Source organism: Clarias gariepinus, chromosome 6 (assembly GCF_024256425.1).
Source record: "Clarias gariepinus isolate MV-2021 ecotype Netherlands chromosome 6, CGAR_prim_01v2, whole genome shotgun sequence".
NCBI lineage: Eukaryota > Metazoa > Chordata > Actinopteri > Siluriformes > Clariidae > Clarias > Clarias gariepinus.
In genome coordinates, this window is record NC_071105.1 from 21,667,939 (window position 1) to 21,685,172 (window position 17,234).

At 38.7% G+C, this 17,234-nt stretch overlaps 1 protein-coding gene across 1 annotated transcript; it reads left to right on the top strand.

The window, feature by feature from the left end:
* Positions 1–1,433: 1,433 nt before the first annotated feature.
* On the top strand, positions 1,434–14,790 carry rbm19 (RNA binding motif protein 19). The gene is made up of 25 exons (XM_053497568.1): positions 1,434–1,561; positions 1,799–1,981; positions 3,488–3,610; positions 3,722–3,760; positions 4,680–4,920; positions 5,084–5,307; positions 6,921–6,980; positions 7,237–7,315; positions 7,448–7,519; positions 7,633–7,836; positions 9,660–9,790; positions 9,888–10,012; positions 10,190–10,286; positions 10,407–10,517; positions 10,683–10,883; positions 11,730–11,805; positions 11,930–12,093; positions 12,218–12,278; positions 12,496–12,575; positions 12,663–12,718; positions 12,839–12,958; positions 13,092–13,194; positions 13,313–13,433; positions 14,179–14,293; positions 14,408–14,790. Exons 1-24 carry the CDS (start codon positions 1,526–1,528, stop codon positions 14,256–14,258), a joined length of 2,787 nt encoding a protein of 928 aa, XP_053353543.1. The 5' UTR covers positions 1,434–1,525; the 3' UTR covers positions 14,259–14,293; positions 14,408–14,790.
* Positions 14,791–17,234: the final 2,444 nt, after the last annotated feature.

Below are 17,234 nucleotides of genomic sequence, written 5' to 3' on the forward strand. Positions count from 1 at the left end.
TTTCTTGAACATGACAATGAGTTCAATGTACTAAAATGGCCCCCACAGTCACCAGATCTCAATCCAATAGAGCATCTTTGGGGTGTGGTGGAACGGGAGCTTCGTGCCCTGGATGTGCATCCCACAAATCTCCATCAACTGCAAGAAGCTATCCTATCAATATGGCCCAACATTTCAAAAGAATGCTTTCAACATCTTGTTGAATCAATGCCACGTAGAATTAAGGCAGTTCTGAACGTGCAAAGGGGGTCAAACACCGTATTAGTATGGTGTTACTAATAATCTTTTAGGTGAGTGTATATATATATATATAATTGAAATTTTAAACAATCTGTAACCCATAGCAGTGTATGTAAATAATTGATGATCGATTAGTGACAATTAGCTATTATAGTTAAAAAAATATATTAATTCCAAAAAATATGAGAACACACAGAGATCACATGATGCTAGTCGCCTGGCATTGGGACAAGACCTGATAACTTACCTGACAACTTTTGTGGACATTAATTAATTGATGTATATTTCAATTATTTAAATGAAAAAAATCAATTTACAAATAAGTTGGCTTGGTAGCTTTGTGGTTAGCACGGCAGCCTCTCACCTCCAGGGTCAAAGGATTTTTTTTTTGCCTTTGGGTCTGTGTGTGTGAGAGGTTACACTTTCTCCTTGTGTTTCCTAATTTGCATGAATTTGGACTGTCAAGGGAAACCAGAGGACCTGGAGAAGACCTAACAAGCAGGGGAGAACATGCAAACTCCATGCAGAGAGACCTGAGCGGGAATAGAACCCTCACCCCTGGAGGTGCAAGGCAACAGTGCTAACCACTAAACCGCCTTACTTGGAAAACCAATAGAATTTAAAATAAAATACTACTATTAATAAAAAGTGAAGAGAAACCCTAACTATATTAAAACAGTTAATGTAGCCTGCATGCACTCACTTACTCATTGTCTATACCACTTTATCCTGTATTCAGGGTCACAGAGTCTATCATAGAAGATTTGCGGCACGAGACAAGTTACACCCTGGACCGGGTGCCCATCCCTCGCAGGGCGCACGCACACACACACACACACACACACTACGGGCAATTTGGGAATGCCAATTAGCCTAACATGGAGAAAACCCACAGTCCAAAGATGAAACCTGGGAGGAAACCTGGATATCCAGCGAAACCCACCAAGCACGGGAAGAACATGCAAACTCCATGCATACAGAGACGGGAATCAACCCCACAGTCGAAGACGACAGTGCTAACCACTACACCACCGTTATACACTTGGTTAAATAAACATTGCTGTTGTCTCTTTCAGCATAAATGATTCGGCTGTTTTTGTCTCAGTCTTTGGAATAGCTAAAGCGCTGTACCTTTAGTGTCCAGTAGATGGCAGTCAAAGGCGCATTGATGACGTTGTGCATTACGTCACGCTGCAAAGATGGCGCCGTAGTGAGGGCTCCCATGCTGTACTGTTGATCAATCATTTTAATAACTATACCGTACCGTAAGGCGACTGAAGACAAAATGTCACGACTTATTGTGAAAAACCTACCGAATGGGGTGAGTTTGTTTAAATGCTACTTTAAACTTAACGCTAGCTGTCTCTACAAAGTTCTGATCCACACACACACACACACACACTTACACACATGGGTGAAATAATCAACTGAAGTAATTTAAATTTGTAATATTTTCCACTCATACATACTGTAATATAAATACTCCTAATACTGTTATGGCGGCTGTATTACTACGTGTGTGTTGATGTGAGCTTGGTGTGTGTGTGTGTGTGTGCAGATGAAGGACGAGCGCTTCCGGAAGATGTTCGCAGCCTTCGGGACTCTGACCGACTGCGGGCTGAAGTTCACCAAAGACGGCAAATTTCGAAAATTCGGCTTCGTTGGATTTAAGTGTGAAGAAGATGCCTTAAATGCGCTGAAACATTTCAATAAAAGCTTCGTCGACACGTCCCGAGTGACGGTAAGAGTCTGACGTGAAAACCTTGATATTTTTTTGACGTGAAAACCTTCATTCTACCTTAAATTGTTCCGCAGTGACGTCATACGACATACGATTCTAGACAATCATACGATTTTTATATGACGTCACTGCGGAACAAGTTCTGTTCTTTTAAACACACTTAAATTTTTTTTTTTTTTACAAGGATGCGGATGCTAAATATTTTATGTCGAGTTTTGTCTTAATAATTGCTAAATATTCTTTTATAACAGTAAACACCACATCGGAAATGACCTTTTAAAAGTATTACATTTTTTAAAAATACCAAAGATTAAATAATTTCAGAAAATATTGTACGATGTTGTAGTTGTTAGGGTCGAGTTCCGACAGTCTGTGTGTGTGCATGTTCTCCCCGAGCTGGGTGAGTTTCCTCCGAGTACTCCAGTTTCCTCCCACAGTCTAAACATGCATAATGGAGTGCTACCATGAAGGCAATACTGATGGCTGTCGTACTGATGATCCTGGCTATAGTATAGAATCCTAAGACCCTTCGTGTGTGGAGTTGTGTCTCTGCTAAGGGAATGAGCTCTCCCACAATTTTGTCTAAGAACACAGCCATAAATAAAGGATGGTACAAAATATCCTCCTGAAAGAAACTTCTCCCAATCATCTAAGAATGGTTTGGTGACGGATGATGACTTTTCCAGCATGATGGAGCACCTCGCTATGAGGCAAAATGTATAAATTCTGGGTCCATGGCCAAGAAACTCCCCAGACATTAATCCCATTTAGAACTTGTGGTTAATACTTAAGAGACGAGAGGATGAACAAAAACCCAGAAATTCTGACAAACTCCAAGCATTGATTATGCAAGAATGGGCTGCCATCAGTCAGGATGTGGCCCGGAATTGCCAGAGTGAATTGCAGAGGTTTTAAAAAAGAAGGGTGAGCACTGCAAATAATGATTCCTTGCATAAACGTAATGTCCTTGTGAATACAAGCCTTTGACATTTATGCTTGTAATTATACTTCAGTATACCATAGTAACATCTGGCAATGAGATGTAAACACACTGAAGGAGTAGACTTTGTGAAATGAATATTTGTGTTATTTTCAAAACTTTTGGCCACGGCTGTAGAAGACGAATGAATGAATGAATGAATCTTATGGTAGAGACTTTTTATTTCTAAAGTTTTGGTATTGCTTTGCTTTTTTTTGTTGTTGTATTTATTGTTATTTGTTGTTTGTTATTTTATGTTTTTTTTATTTGTTTTATTTTATGCTGCCTTCTCTCCTTCTTTTCCTGTTCTTATCTGCTATTTATTGTTCTTAAACTCCTTGGCAAAATTATGTGCTGCATTTCATTGGTTTTGTTTAAAAAAAAAAAAAAAAAAGGAGGCATCAAATACTTTAAAGGTGGATTGAAAATGTTAAAGCACAGACTTTGTAAACACAATTGGTAAGTTATTTGGATGTTCTGTTGGGACCTGAAATGTGTTTGATATTTTTACTTGTTTTGTTTGTCAGGTGGAGTTTTGTACAGATTTCGGAGACCCCAATAAAGCAAGACCCTGGAGCAAGTACAGCCGCCAGCCTGACAAAACTAAAGATGAACAGAAGCCACAAGAAGAAAAGAGAGATGAGAACAAGGTAAAGGCATTTTTCTAAAAGCATAAGAAAATTATTGCATAAGTTTTCATGATTTACAAACCTAACCCAAAACTTGTCTTTAAGAATTAATTTATATTTTTGTTGTCATAGGAGAAAAAAGACAAAAAGCCAGTTGACCTTCTTGGAGAGGTAGGTTTTTTTCCGCATGCATTGCTCTTCTGTACATCAAATTCAGTACAACGTTTTCTTTTCTTTTTGTGTTTGTATTTTTCCTTAATTGTTAATGGTTATAACTAGATATAAATTGGACTATAATGGTTTAGGTTGCCAGTAAGGACAATATTTTAAATTAAAATACAGTGTTACCTCAGCATACAAATGCTTCGTCTCGCAAATTTTGCAAGGATTTCGCCTCGCATGCAAAGCATTTTCGACATACGAGCAACGAGCCAGCTGCGTGTACTTCCGGGTATATGGGTACTTTATGGGTCGCGCATACTTTAGTAGTGAAGACACAGCACCATGGCTCACAAAAATGTTATCAGGGACTGTAGCAAGAAGAAAACCAATTTCAGTTAAATTTTTAAAGCAGTTTAATTTGTAAATTAAGATTAAGTGAGGTTTAATGTCTGTTTATTTTACTTAATTTACATGTCTTAAAAATAATAGTATCGTGTTGGAAATAGGTAATATTGGTAAAAAAAAATGTTGGGTGGCTGGAACACATTATCTCCATTTACATTATTTCCTGTGTGTAAATGTGTTTTGCAATACAAAGTTTTGGTTTAAGAACTCTCCTCTGAAAAGGATTAAATTCGCATACCGTGGTACCACTATACTGTAAATGATGCAGTGTAGCACAGTTTGTCTCTTTGGCGAAGTTGTGTCCAGAGATCAGTACAACATGCACTCTAAATTTGTTAATCAATCCAGATCTACAAATTCTGTGTAAATTTGTAATTTATCTGAACCAGATATAGAGTGTGTTTAGATTGCTGTATCTTTGTTCTTCAGTGTTTTTGTTAAACCTTTGAATGAAGCACACTGTTATTTAAAGTGGAATGATATTCTAAAAGAAAAATGATGAAGACTTCTGTTTAATCCTCAGCTGAAAAATGACGAAGGCTTCCAAGAGTTCCTGGCTGTGCACAAAAACCGCACACAGGTGCCTACTTGGGCCAACGATGCTGTGGAAGCCGGTGCAGTAGAGAAGATTAAAAAACCAGAGAAAAAGCAAGAAAAGAAAGCTGCCAGCGATGACTACTTAAACTTTGACTCAGATGAGTCAGACGAGCCGAGTGATGAGGAGGATGAAGAGCAGGTTGCATCTAAGGATGAAGATAAGGGGGGTGTGTATTTATTTTGCTTCTATATAAAGAACAGAGCGTATTCATTTATTATGAACAACTTATTCCCCCCCCACACCATTTATAGTATTGTTACATACACTGTTTAATAATTCAATGCTTTACTGAAGTATAATCTGTAGTATAATCTCTCTTGACTCAATAGATTCAAATAAGATAGCTCTAAAGGAAGGCCTGTCAGATATGGATTACCTCCGCTCTAAAGTTGTGAAGAAACAAGACGTGGTGGATGAGAAAGAGGAGGATAATGCAGAAGGGGAAGATGAAGATGAAGAAGAAGAAGAAGGTCCAATGCAACAGATGGACAGTGCATATGAGAGTGGAGATAAAGACAGTCATAAGACAACCACATCATCATCACAAAACAAGGTTGGTCTAGCTATTTGCAAAACACTTTTAAGTCTTTTTAATTTCATGACACGGTGCATTAGTGGTTGGATCTGTTGCGTCACATCTCCAGGGTTGGGGGTTTGAATCCGGGCTTTGCTCTGTGTGCATGGCGTATGTTTGTCCTCCCTATACTTTGTGGGTGTTCACCCCATACTACACATTCCTCTGATATGCTGTGCAGGCTGATTGGTATTTCTGTTACCTGTAGTGTTTCACTGGGTATGAGTGCATGTGCTTGTGCCCTGTGATGGGTTGGCACATCACCCAGGGTGTTCCACACCTTGTGCCCTACGTTTCCAGCCTATCCTCATGACTGTACACAAGATAAGCAGTACACAGTGAATCACTAAGATCATTAAGCAAGTTCTAATAATACACAAAGATAATCTGAGTAAATACAAAATGCATTTTTAAAATGATGATTTCATTTATTAAAGGAAATGGTATGAAATGCTGTGTTAGTTTAACACCAGATGTAACAGGACTCCAAAAGGGTTTCATCAGTACAAAGTGTATTTGCCCAAATATCTTAAGGGTTAATCAAGGTGTTTTTTTGGCAAATGTGTGACGAGCCTTTATGTTCTCTTTTTTTGTTGTTTTTGTTTTTTGTCACCAGTGGCTTTTACCTTGGACCAGTTCAATAACGGACTGGACTCCATATTAACTTGAACACGTCTCCTGTTATACTGAACTTCCAGCCTCCTAACACACATTATGACTGCAGATCAATCCCTGCAATCCCTTATCACCTAAATGAGTCTGGTTCCTCTCAAGGTTTCTTCTTATTGCCGTCTGAGAGAGATTTTCCTTGACTCTGTCACCGTCGCCCTCGGCTTGCTCATCAGGGACAATCTGACCATTTTGATTCATACACATTCACATTGCAAACTTTCATAATTCCTTTGATTGTCTAAAGCTGCTTTGCAACAATGAAGCCCCTTCAGGATAGCCTTCAGTTCTTTAGACATTGTTCTGGGTTTTTTAATGAGCTTTTGGATGAGTCATTGTTGTTCTCTTTAAGTAACTTTGGTGGGCCGTCCCCTCCTGGGAAGGTTCAGGTTTTCTTTATTTGTGGATAAGGGCTCTTAATGTGGTTTGCTGGAGTTCCTCAGTCTTAGAAATGCCTTTGTAACCATCTCGTATTTTAATTACTATATTTCTTATCTGTTCTTAAATTTCTTTAGATTGCAGCATGGTGTAAACGCTTTTAGTATGCATCACTTTTTTAGACAGGTTTTATTAAGGTAATTTTTTGATTCAACAGCTCCGGTAGTAGTTTGCCTGGGTGTGGCAAGTGAAATTTAACTCTGCTTTCCAAAAAATGTGGGTCATCACAGTTCATTCATGATTTATCAAGGGGTTGCAATTATTTTTTCACATTGGGCCAGGTAGGTTTAGACAACTTTTCATTTTTAGGCAAAAAATGCATTTTGTATTTACTCTGATTATCTTTGTGTAATAATAAAATGCACATTTAAGTGTGACAAATATGCAAAAAAAAAAAAAAATCAGGAAGGGGCAAATATTTTTATAGTACTGTAGATGATGAATGTACGTTTGATTTACATTGTTATACTGTTCTTCCCTTGTAGTTTGAACCTGCTACAGAATTCACAGTGAAGTTAAGAGGGGTACCCTTCACCGTTAAAGAGGTAATGCTGCTGAAGCATTGTTTCTCTAGTCGAGGATGTTAACTAACCCTGTTAGTGGATTAAGATCACTAGGCTCAGTGCTCACTTCTGTAAATACATCTCCTTTTATTTAGTTTCACAGTTTTTAAATAAAATGTAAAAAAAAAAAAAAGATATTAATAAGCCTAAAGGAATAACGATGCAGAATAATAAGAGTTACTGCTTTGCCTTGTCACTGCTAACATTCCTGCTGATTTCTTGCATATAATTCCTGCAGCAACAAGTGAGAGAGTTTATGCTGCCACTGAAACCTGTAGCTATCCGTATTGCCAAGAACAAAGAAGGCCGTAACTCGGGTAAGAGTCCATCATGTGCGTCCCATGAGCTATGGACAATAATACTGACTTTTTTTTTTTTTTTTCTCCCGAAGACATTATGTAGCAGCTCAGATTGTGTCCTGTGATTAAGATTTAATTTCCTGTGTTCAGGTAATGTGTATGTGGACCTGCACTCAGAAGCTGAGGTGGAGAGAGCTCTGAAACTCGACAAAGATTATATGGGTAAGTTAGTCAGTTTAGTTCTGCACAACAAACATTGAACAGGAAACATTAAGTGTTTAAATGAAAAAAAATGTGTACCTACAGTATATGTAACATGGGATTCGTGGTCATAGGTGGACGCTATATTGAAGTGTTCCGAGCCACAAACTTCAGTGACAAGAGGAAAACAAGAGCAGATCCACAGGAGAAAAATTTTGTCTCCGAGCTGAAAGAGGATGAAGAAGAGGAGGATGTGGCAGAATCGGGACGGCTCTTTGTGAGGAACCTGCCTTATACGTGTACAGAAGAAGAGCTGAAGGAGCTCTTCACTAAGCATGGTGAGAAGTCATGTATATTATGGTTTTGTGATTTGACTAGTTTCACATTACCAGCCCATTTTTTTTACCCTAATGTGTTACAGATGGGATTTTTTTAGGGCTGTCTGAACGCACAAATCTGGGCCCGTATTCACAAAGCTTCTTAAGCCTGAAAGTTGCTCCTAGTGAAGAAATTCTAAGAAAATTCTTCGAATTATGACATTTTCTTAGAATTTCCCCTTGAGTTTAGGATCAAATATTAGTAAAGATAAAAGTGATTCATGAACCATCTTCCCCCTAAAATCAGCTCCTAAGGTAAAAATTGTTATGAGTACAGAGGAGGACTTTTAAGAGACTTAAGAGTTTCCATAGCAAAGGACATAGTGGCGGAAAGAAGAAATATTCTCCGAATACTGAATGTAAAGCTAAAAGTGAACACTGCTCTTCTGTCCAGTTTGGTTTTCTTGTTTTTCTTCCTTCTATCTCTCTTGGATTGTTGACTACATACCATCCAAAAGTGCAACTTAAATAGACTGTCCTGCAATCATGTCAATTGATAAAAGCTGAGCCATTTTGCTTCCTTCAATCTAAAATGAATTACAAGTGATAAAATCAGTAATGGTAAATTAATGTAAGAACTTAACTACTGCATTGAAATTGGTTGCTTCGAAAGTAGACACATTTTCAACATTTGTCTGTTTAATTAACTTTAAGGTATTTAGCCTATAGCAGAAATTGTGCATAAAGTAGCCTGTAGTCATGATTATACAATTTCTTTATATACAAACATTATGATTTCACTGTCTATTCTATTGTCATATATTTTATTTTCACAAAGAGTGCATTTTAAGACCTTTGCGAGGTCAGAGCTTATTTTTATTAACCAATTACAGTCCTTAAATTGCTGCGTCATCCCTAGCAATGGGGTCAACCACACCTACTCACTAAGATTTTTTGTTCTTTTGTACTTTCCGTCCTCAGAGTTGCTCTGAGAAGTTTCCTAAATCACTTTTAGTCAAGGACTCCCAGCTAGGATTTTTTAAGCTAAGATAGGAGCGCCCTGAGAGAATTCTAAGAAGCTTTGTGAATACGGGCCCCGATGTTTTTCAAATGGGAGTCATTTTTGTATGTGGTCCTAAATTGGATACATATTCAATATGTGGTCATGTGACTTGAATGAGAATGGGCAGATTGGAATCCATGTGACTGCTGGTGTACATGTGTGACGTCAGTCAGCACATTTCATATTTCTTAGCAGTGCTAGCAATAGCTGATAAAACTGCTAAAGCAAGTGGTCTGGCTTTCTTCCCTCTTCTGGATCGTAACCAATACAGCTGGTTGCCGTCCTCCAGAGCTATTAAAATAGCAAGCATATTTTTAGCTAAAATCACATCCATTGTTTGAATTGAATGAGGTTTGCACGAACTTGTGACGTATTCTAACCCAGATGGTGCGAACAAAGACGTATCGAAGTGCGCATGCGTGCCTTTTTCAGAGGACAGGCGCATCCACATCAGAGTCGGATAAAAGTCACATGGATTCATCTGATTTATGCTCCTCAGAATTTAAGAATAAATTTCTTCGAAAGAAACAGATTAGTGTTACTGTGATTATATCATTGTATGCAACAATTAAAGTAAAACTTTATATGTGAGATCAGGAAAAATCTAAGACACTTCTTTGTTCTTATTTCATAACTGGTATTTCTTTTTCTCTGAATAATCCTTAATCTGACCGAAGATCTTTAGATCCAGATTTAAAATTTTCAGATATTATTCTTGAGCATTCAATGTTTTGTACTTGGTGTATATTTTAAATGTGTTTTTTTTTTTTCCCCCCTGCAGGTCACATCTCTGAGCTCCATTTCCCCATAGACTCTCTGACTAAGAAACCCAAGGGCTTTGCCTTTGTCACCTACATGATACCAGAAAATGCTGTGACTGCTTTAGCCCAGCTGGATGGCCATATATTCCAGGTATACATATATTCGTTTTTATTTTATTTTATTTTTTTAAGTTTTTGTGTATGGTTTTATCCTTTTTAAGTTTGCTTACATGCTGTTTGTCCTGTAGGGCCGGATATTGCACATCATCCCCTCCAGGATAAAGAAGGAGAAGCCAGAGCAGGGTCCCAATGCTCCAGGCAGTTCTTCATATAAGAGGCAGAAGGATGCCAAGGATAAGGCAGCCAGCGGCAGGTCAGCATGAAAAAGTGCATTTTCATTGATTAAGGGCAAATTCTCAACATCAGTTATGGAAATGGAAGTAGATTTAATTATAAACTATTGCACTCCTGAGTTACAGGGTATATGTTCAGTAATAACGTTATGGTCGCTGCTGTTAAATTTTTGATGCATCTTTTTTGTCTCACGTAGCTCCCATAATTGGAACACGCTGTTCCTGGGCACGAGTGCAGTAGCTGATGCCATTGCTGAGAAATACAACACAACCAAAAGCCAAGTCCTTGATCATGTGAGTTAGAGCATCATTACATATAACATTAACACCTAGCAATTTTAAATCTATTGGACTACTTTGTTTTTAATGTAATGATCTGTATGTGTGTGTGTGTGTGTGTGTGTGTGTGTGTAGGAGTCACAGGGCAGTCTGGCTGTGAGAATGGCACTTGGTGAGACTCAGATCCTTCAAGAAACTAGACAGTTCCTGCTGGACAACGGTGTGGTCCTGGATTCCTTCAGTCAGGTACAAAGTTGTGAATTATAATTTATTATATAGAATTTACTTTTTCAATATTTAAAAGATAACTCAGGTTAACCTGGTTATGTTGTCTTGTTTATTCTGTTTAAACTATTTGCACAGTTTAGCACAGTTTTCTAATCTTGCGTGTTTTTCTATGCATATGGCCAGGCCTCAGGCCAGAGGAGTAACACTGTGCTCTTGGTGAAAAACTTGCCATCTGGAGTACAAGTGAAAGAGCTGGAAGTGCTCTTCTCCCCTCACGGCTCTCTGGGCAGGGTTCTGCTGCCCCCATCTGGCCTCACTGCTATTGTGGAGTTTCTGGAGCCGACTGAAGCCAAACGTGCCTTCACCAGACTCGCGTATAGTAAGGTACATACTGTATATTTCTACTGCTGTAAAAGTCTTAATGTCAGCTCAGTGGTTAAGGCATTGGACTACGGTTCAAACCCAGGTTCAAACCCCACAACCACCAAGTTGCCACTTTTGGGCCCTTGAGCAAGGCCCTTAACCCTCAACTGCTCAGATGTATAATGAGATAAAAATGTAAGTCGCTCTGGATAAGAGCGTCTGCCAAATGTCTTAATACTACTGTCAGTTAATTCAAATTTTTGATTTAGTTTAAAATACTCGGATTTTATTATAAATGTGCAGTGTTGGAATAAAGAAATGCATGGCAAACCAGTTATGTTTGAGGAAACCAATTTTATATCTCAAACATTACCGTTTAACAAATGTTAAATTAAAATCTCTCGAATGTTGCATGCTGGGTAGTATTGGGTGTGGCAACTCACCAAAGGCGGGGCTTGACCCCGGATGCTTTAATCCAGCTTAGAGCCTTAGCCACCTGAGCCACCACTCCCACAGCTTGCATTTAAGGGTTACTCGAGCAAACAGCTTTGGTCTTATCCAAACCTCAGTCTGGAGGATTTTTATACTGAAACTGTCTCTTCAGCACACCTGGTGATATTTCCTCAGTCATCCTATTATCTGCACTAAGCGTGCCATTATCAGACATGGCCAGGTAATTATGGGAAGCCATTAGGGTCAAACTTGGTCGTATGATTAATTTGCGTTAACAAAATGATGTTAAAATTTCTTGATTCATCACATGTACATTAATGTTGTTAATATTGACAGCCCTAGTGCTTATAGGTTGGTTTATGTTCTACATATTCTTTGAATTTTCATTTGCCCTTGTCTCGATTTGCATTCTAGTTTCAACACGTTCCCCTGTATTTAGAGTGGGCTCCAACTGCTGTCTTTTCAACACCTCCTAAGCAGCACAAAGCAGGTAAACGTTGTGTGAAGTCTTTCTATTCCGGGTTGTTTTTAGCTTTGTTGTTTTGGTTGCATTTCACATTTCTCATCATTTTCCTCTTTTTAATTACTTTGAAACTACCTTCCCTCTTACTCAGCCGATCTTGAAGCTATGAATAAAAATGCTGCAGATCAGCAAACGAACATAAAGAAGGAGGAAGAGGATGAGCAGGAAGATGAGGAAGAAGAGGAAATCCTGCCTGGTTCAACACTCTTCGTTAAGAACCTGAACTACAGTACCACTGAGGAGTCACTACAGGAGGTGAGGTCAGAGTTCATGGAACCGAGGTTAAGGTGTCCATGGAAACTCGAGATGGGCTTCTGGAGATTATTGTACTGTTATAATATAATTCGATTCATATTTATATGAATGTGTTTCTCCACAGACTTTCTCCAAATGTGGACCATTGCAAATGTGCTCTATATCCAAAAAAAGAGATAAATCAGGTACGTCTAAGCTTTACACACACATCAGAATTGACAAATCAATTTTAATACAGTCTTATTTCAGTATAATCTGGACCTATTTTGTGAATAAGCTCACAAATCCTGACCTAAAAATCATAATAAAGTTATTAGTTTCGGCTATAATACACAGAGTGCTCTGTATCTGATATCTGTATCTTTCAATCCATAGTTAACTTTTATACATTCTTTCTTTTAGGCAAGCTGTCATCTATGGGCTATGGCTTCATACAATACAAAACTCCTAAAGCGGCCCAGAAAGCTATCCGTCAGCTACAAGTATGTACTTTTAATAAGCGTCAGCCCTGTCTATTCCTATTTCTGTTCAGGATCAGGACATAAAAAAAGTTCCTTTTTTCTCCGCAGCATTGCACTGTTGATGGGCATCAGCTTGAGGTGAAGATTTCTGAAAGAGAATTAAAGTAAGAGGAATCAAGCGGTTCACTATCTCAGATTCTCCAAAGCATATTTCTATCAGTGAACATGCAGTGTCAGTTAATAGACATAAATATACATGTGTTTGTGCCTCGTTCTTATTTCAGGTCAGGTGTGACACACACAAGCAGGAAGAAACAAACTGCTAAAAAACAGACGACGTCTAAGATCTTGGTGCGAAATGTTCCGTTCCAGGCTAAAGTCAAGGAGCTTAGAGAGCTTTTCTGGTAAAACCTTTTATGATTCTTAAAAAAGTAATATTTGGAGAAAGACAAACATTTATGAACTTGTAATCAAAAAATTAAAAAGCAGGATTAATCATTAGGATAATTGACGAGCACATTAATGTCTCCTCTCCAGCACATTTGGGGAGCTGAAGACGGTCCGCTTACCGAAGAAAGGAGTTGGCGGCTCTCACCGCGGTTTTGCTTTCGTGGACTTTCTCACCAAGCAGGATGCCAAGGTGAGTAGACCGGTTTCTGTCTCCCTCTCATTCAGACATTACGTCACTCCAATTTTTATTAGGAACCCCGACTGCCTGAAAGCATGAGCATGTAGTAAAATGATCTCTCGTCTTTCAGAAAGCGTTCTCAGCGCTGTGTCACAGCACCCATCTGTACGGCAGGAGGCTGGTGCTGGAGTGGGCCGATGCAGGGGAGAGTGTAGATGACCTACGGAGAAAAACCGCTCAACATTTCCATAGTAAGATCACACTACTTTCCCACCAGACATATCCGGAACTGTTTGCACTGATCCACTTTGTTCGATGGGGAAAATTTGACCATGAAGGGACGTTCATGATTAAAAACTATATTCAGGTAGGCTTTGGGGTAACTGATACGTCCATGGATTCATGCAGTTGAATCACATTTTGACTCCACCATGTGTGTGCCTCAGCAAAAATCAAGATTCATCAGACCAGGTGATGTTTTTCCGGTCTTCAACTGTCCAGTGAGCCTGTATCCGCCGCAGCCATAAATTTTTCTTTGTTGTTGGCTGACAGAAGAGAAACTTCGACATGGTCTCATGCTGTTGTAGCCAATCAGCCTCAATTCTGATGTGTTGTACATTGTGAGATAGTTTTCTGCTCACCAAAAGTTTACCGTGTTCCTGTAAGGGGTTTTGCTGCTTAAATTCGTCTGGCCATTCTACATTGACTTCTCATCAGAAAAGTGTTGTTTGCAGATATTTTATTAATTTATTACAATTTTTTAAGTAAATTTAGAAAACTCCCAGGGGTACAGCCAAATGATTGGTTGATTAGATAACTACATTGTAATATATGTATACAGGCGTTCCTAATAAAGTGCTCAGTGAGTGTATATTTTCTGGCTTAGCACCTCGAAAAGTATATATATAAAATAAAATACTTAATTATTGACAAAACCTGCATAGGTTCCTGACAATGCATATATTACCTGTAATACATCTGGTGTTCATTTTCTAGATGCTCCTAAGAAGCGGAAGCAAGCAGAAGTTTTGGAAGGCATCATGGAGCAAATGGAGGTTGGGGAGGGAGATGAGTGAGCAACCGCTAATCTCTTTATGACAACAAGTACATGGTAAATATTGCAGTAAAATCGAATGTCACGTAATTTTTTTTTTCTTATTTTTGTCCTCATCATTATTCCCATCAACAATTATGATACTTAATTAAACCTACTTCTTCCTTACAGCTCAGCGCTACATGCACCAGCTCGATGGTGACCGATGATTCACATGGGGGAATAATCCGACGTTTGTACAGAAGTTCCACAACGTGTTTGTCCTGTGATTTTGTTAAGCAAGGCCTAAACATTTGTAATCTGGATGGATTTTGTAAGCTGTACCTGTGTTCCTTATGAAGTGGGTCTCCAGTAACACAAAGGATCTTCTACAAATATTTGTATAAGAGTGACATACCTGTTTTTTAATCATGTTTATATAGTTCAGCAGAGTGTTGTACCTTTGTAATATACTGTCTGTTCAATGAAGGGAAAGTGTTTATTTCCCAATTTAAAGATGTATTTGTGGGCAAGAAAAGAAATAATGGTTTTGTTTATAAAAACAAATTTCTGAATTCTCATTATTTAATTTTAATATTCAGCTTTTGATCTTGCATGTATTTTAATTTAATATTGTTAATCATTTACTTTCGTATGCGTTTGTGGTGGCACAGTGGGGTGCTTGGTGGGTTTCCCTGTTTTGTGTGAGCAAGTCCACACCCTGCGATGGCCTGGCCACTTCTCCATGGTGGTACCCTGGGTCCCCTGCGATAGCCTCCAGGCCTCCCGCTACCGTGTACAGGATAAGCTGTAATTGTACACGGTACTGACACGGTGTTGCTTAGTTGCTCTTGCCTAGTGAAGTCAGAAAATATAATCAGAAACACAACTCTGACATATTCATGTATTTATTAACATTTCAAGTCAAAGGTCTGAACCGCCCTGCAAATAGAAGTGTTTCAGTTTGTATGTGTTTATTCCTTGGCAGTAATTTCCTGACCAAGTCCAGAACATTTTCAGAAAGGCAAAAGGACCACTGAATGTCACTTATAAAATACTGTGCTATGATTAGCCTGCCAAGTCAGAATCTCTCTTCCCTTATGATTATATTCCAGATTCAATTTTTTTCAATTTCAGATTCAGATTTTTATTTGATTGTGGAACACAGATGTGGAGATTTTTGCTTATTTAGCCACAAGTAAATTAGTAAGGTAAGGCACACAGTTGGTATTCTTATATATTCCAAATGTGTTCAGTGGGGTTGAGGTCAGGGCATTGTGCATAATTCTTTCCAGTATATTTGACACACTATGTCTAAATAGAGCATGCTTTATGCAAAGGAGCATTATCTACCAGGAACAGGTCAGGGCTATAGATAATTGTGTGCTTCTGCCCTTGTGCCCACACATGGATGTGATGGTCAGGTGACCACAAACTTTGTCATGTGGTATATACACAGTGGGACAATTTAAATCTATCAAAATTACTTTTTAAATCTAAAGAAACTTTGTTAGAATTGCAGTCCTGCACTAAAGCAAATAACCTGTTATCACAACTGCAGATAAACCATCACCACAACTGCAACTTCATAGGCCTACACAGTAATCAATAAAGCATACTTTATAATAATAATAATAATAATAATAAATGAATAAAATTACTTCTAATGCTTGTGATATTTGTGTTTATTGCATTGCAAGTAGTATGGTTTGGGGCCTTTAAATCACAAACCTGTACAAAAACGTGCAAACCTGCTGGTTTAGAACAAATCATATCATGATTAGGTGGTTGACAACATATATGTGCTTTTGTAATTAGGCTGCCCTTCTCCATATTCCCTATAGGTAGCAAAATATTACACTGTATGTGCTTTCAACTGCCAATATATAAGAAAAGGGTGCTAACCTTCATATTTTTCAGTATTTGACAAATGGTTGTGGACATGCCAATAAAGTTATGCCTTAATAAGATATTGGTCCATAAGGTCCAGAGGAACAACTTTAAGTCTCCAGAACATATTGGTAATGGAGGTGTTCAAGGGTTTAATTCTTGAGCATAATAAGCATTTAGTGAATACTTGAACCCTTTGGATTTAGATATTGTAAATTCCGAAATACACCATGCACATCAGCATAGAAATAGACACTTCCCTTTAAAGGGGAATATACACTCACCTAAAGGATTATTAGGAACACCTGTTCAATTTCTCATTAATGCAATTATCTAATCAACCAATCACATGGCAGTTGCTTCAATGCATTTAGGGGTGTGGTCCTGGTCAAGACAATCTCCTGAACTCCAAACTGAATGTCAGAATGGGAAAGAAAGGTGATTTAAGCAATTTTGAGCGTGGCATGGTTGTTGGTGCCAGACGGGCCGGTCTGAGTATTTCACAATCTGCTCAGTTACTGGGATTTTCACGCACAACCATTTCTAGGGTTTACAAAGAATGGTGTGAAAAGGGAAAAACATCCAGTATGCGGCAGTCCTGTGGGCGAAAATGCCTTGTTAATGCTAGAGGTCAGAGGAGAATGGGCCGACTGATTCAAGCTGATAGAAGAGCAACTTTGACTGAAATAACCACTCGTTACAACTGAGGTATGCAGCAAAGCATTTGTGAAGCCACAACACGCACAACCTTGAGGCGGATGGGCTACAACAGCAGAAGACCCCACCGGGTACCACTCATCCCCACTACAAATAGGAAAAAGAGGCTACAATTTGCACGAGCTCACCAAAATTGGACAATTAAAGACTGGAAAAATGTTGCCTGGTCTGATGAGTCTCGAGTCTCGAGACATTCAAATAGTAGAGTCAGAATTTGGTGTAAACAGAATGAGAACATGGATCCATCATGCCTTGTTGCCACTGTGCAGGCTGGTGGTGGTGTAATGGTGTGGGGAATGTTTTCTTGGCACACTTTAGGCCCCTTAGTGCCAATTGGGCATCGTTTAAATGCCACGGGCTACCTGAGCATTGTTTTTGACCATGTCCATCCCTTTATGATCCTCTGATGGCT

Excerpts from the sequence above, each read along its gene's own strand:
- rbm19 (XM_053497568.1), top strand. The coding sequence starts at position 1,526 with ATGTCACGACTTATTGTGAAAAACCTACCGAATGGG. Across the intron at positions 11,806-11,929 it reads TCCTAAGCAGCACAAAGCAG|CCGATCTTGAAGCTATGAAT; the intron begins GTAAACGTTGTG and ends CCTCTTACTCAG. Across the intron at positions 12,279-12,495 it reads CAAAAAAAGAGATAAATCAG|GCAAGCTGTCATCTATGGGC; the intron begins GTACGTCTAAGC and ends TCTTTCTTTTAG.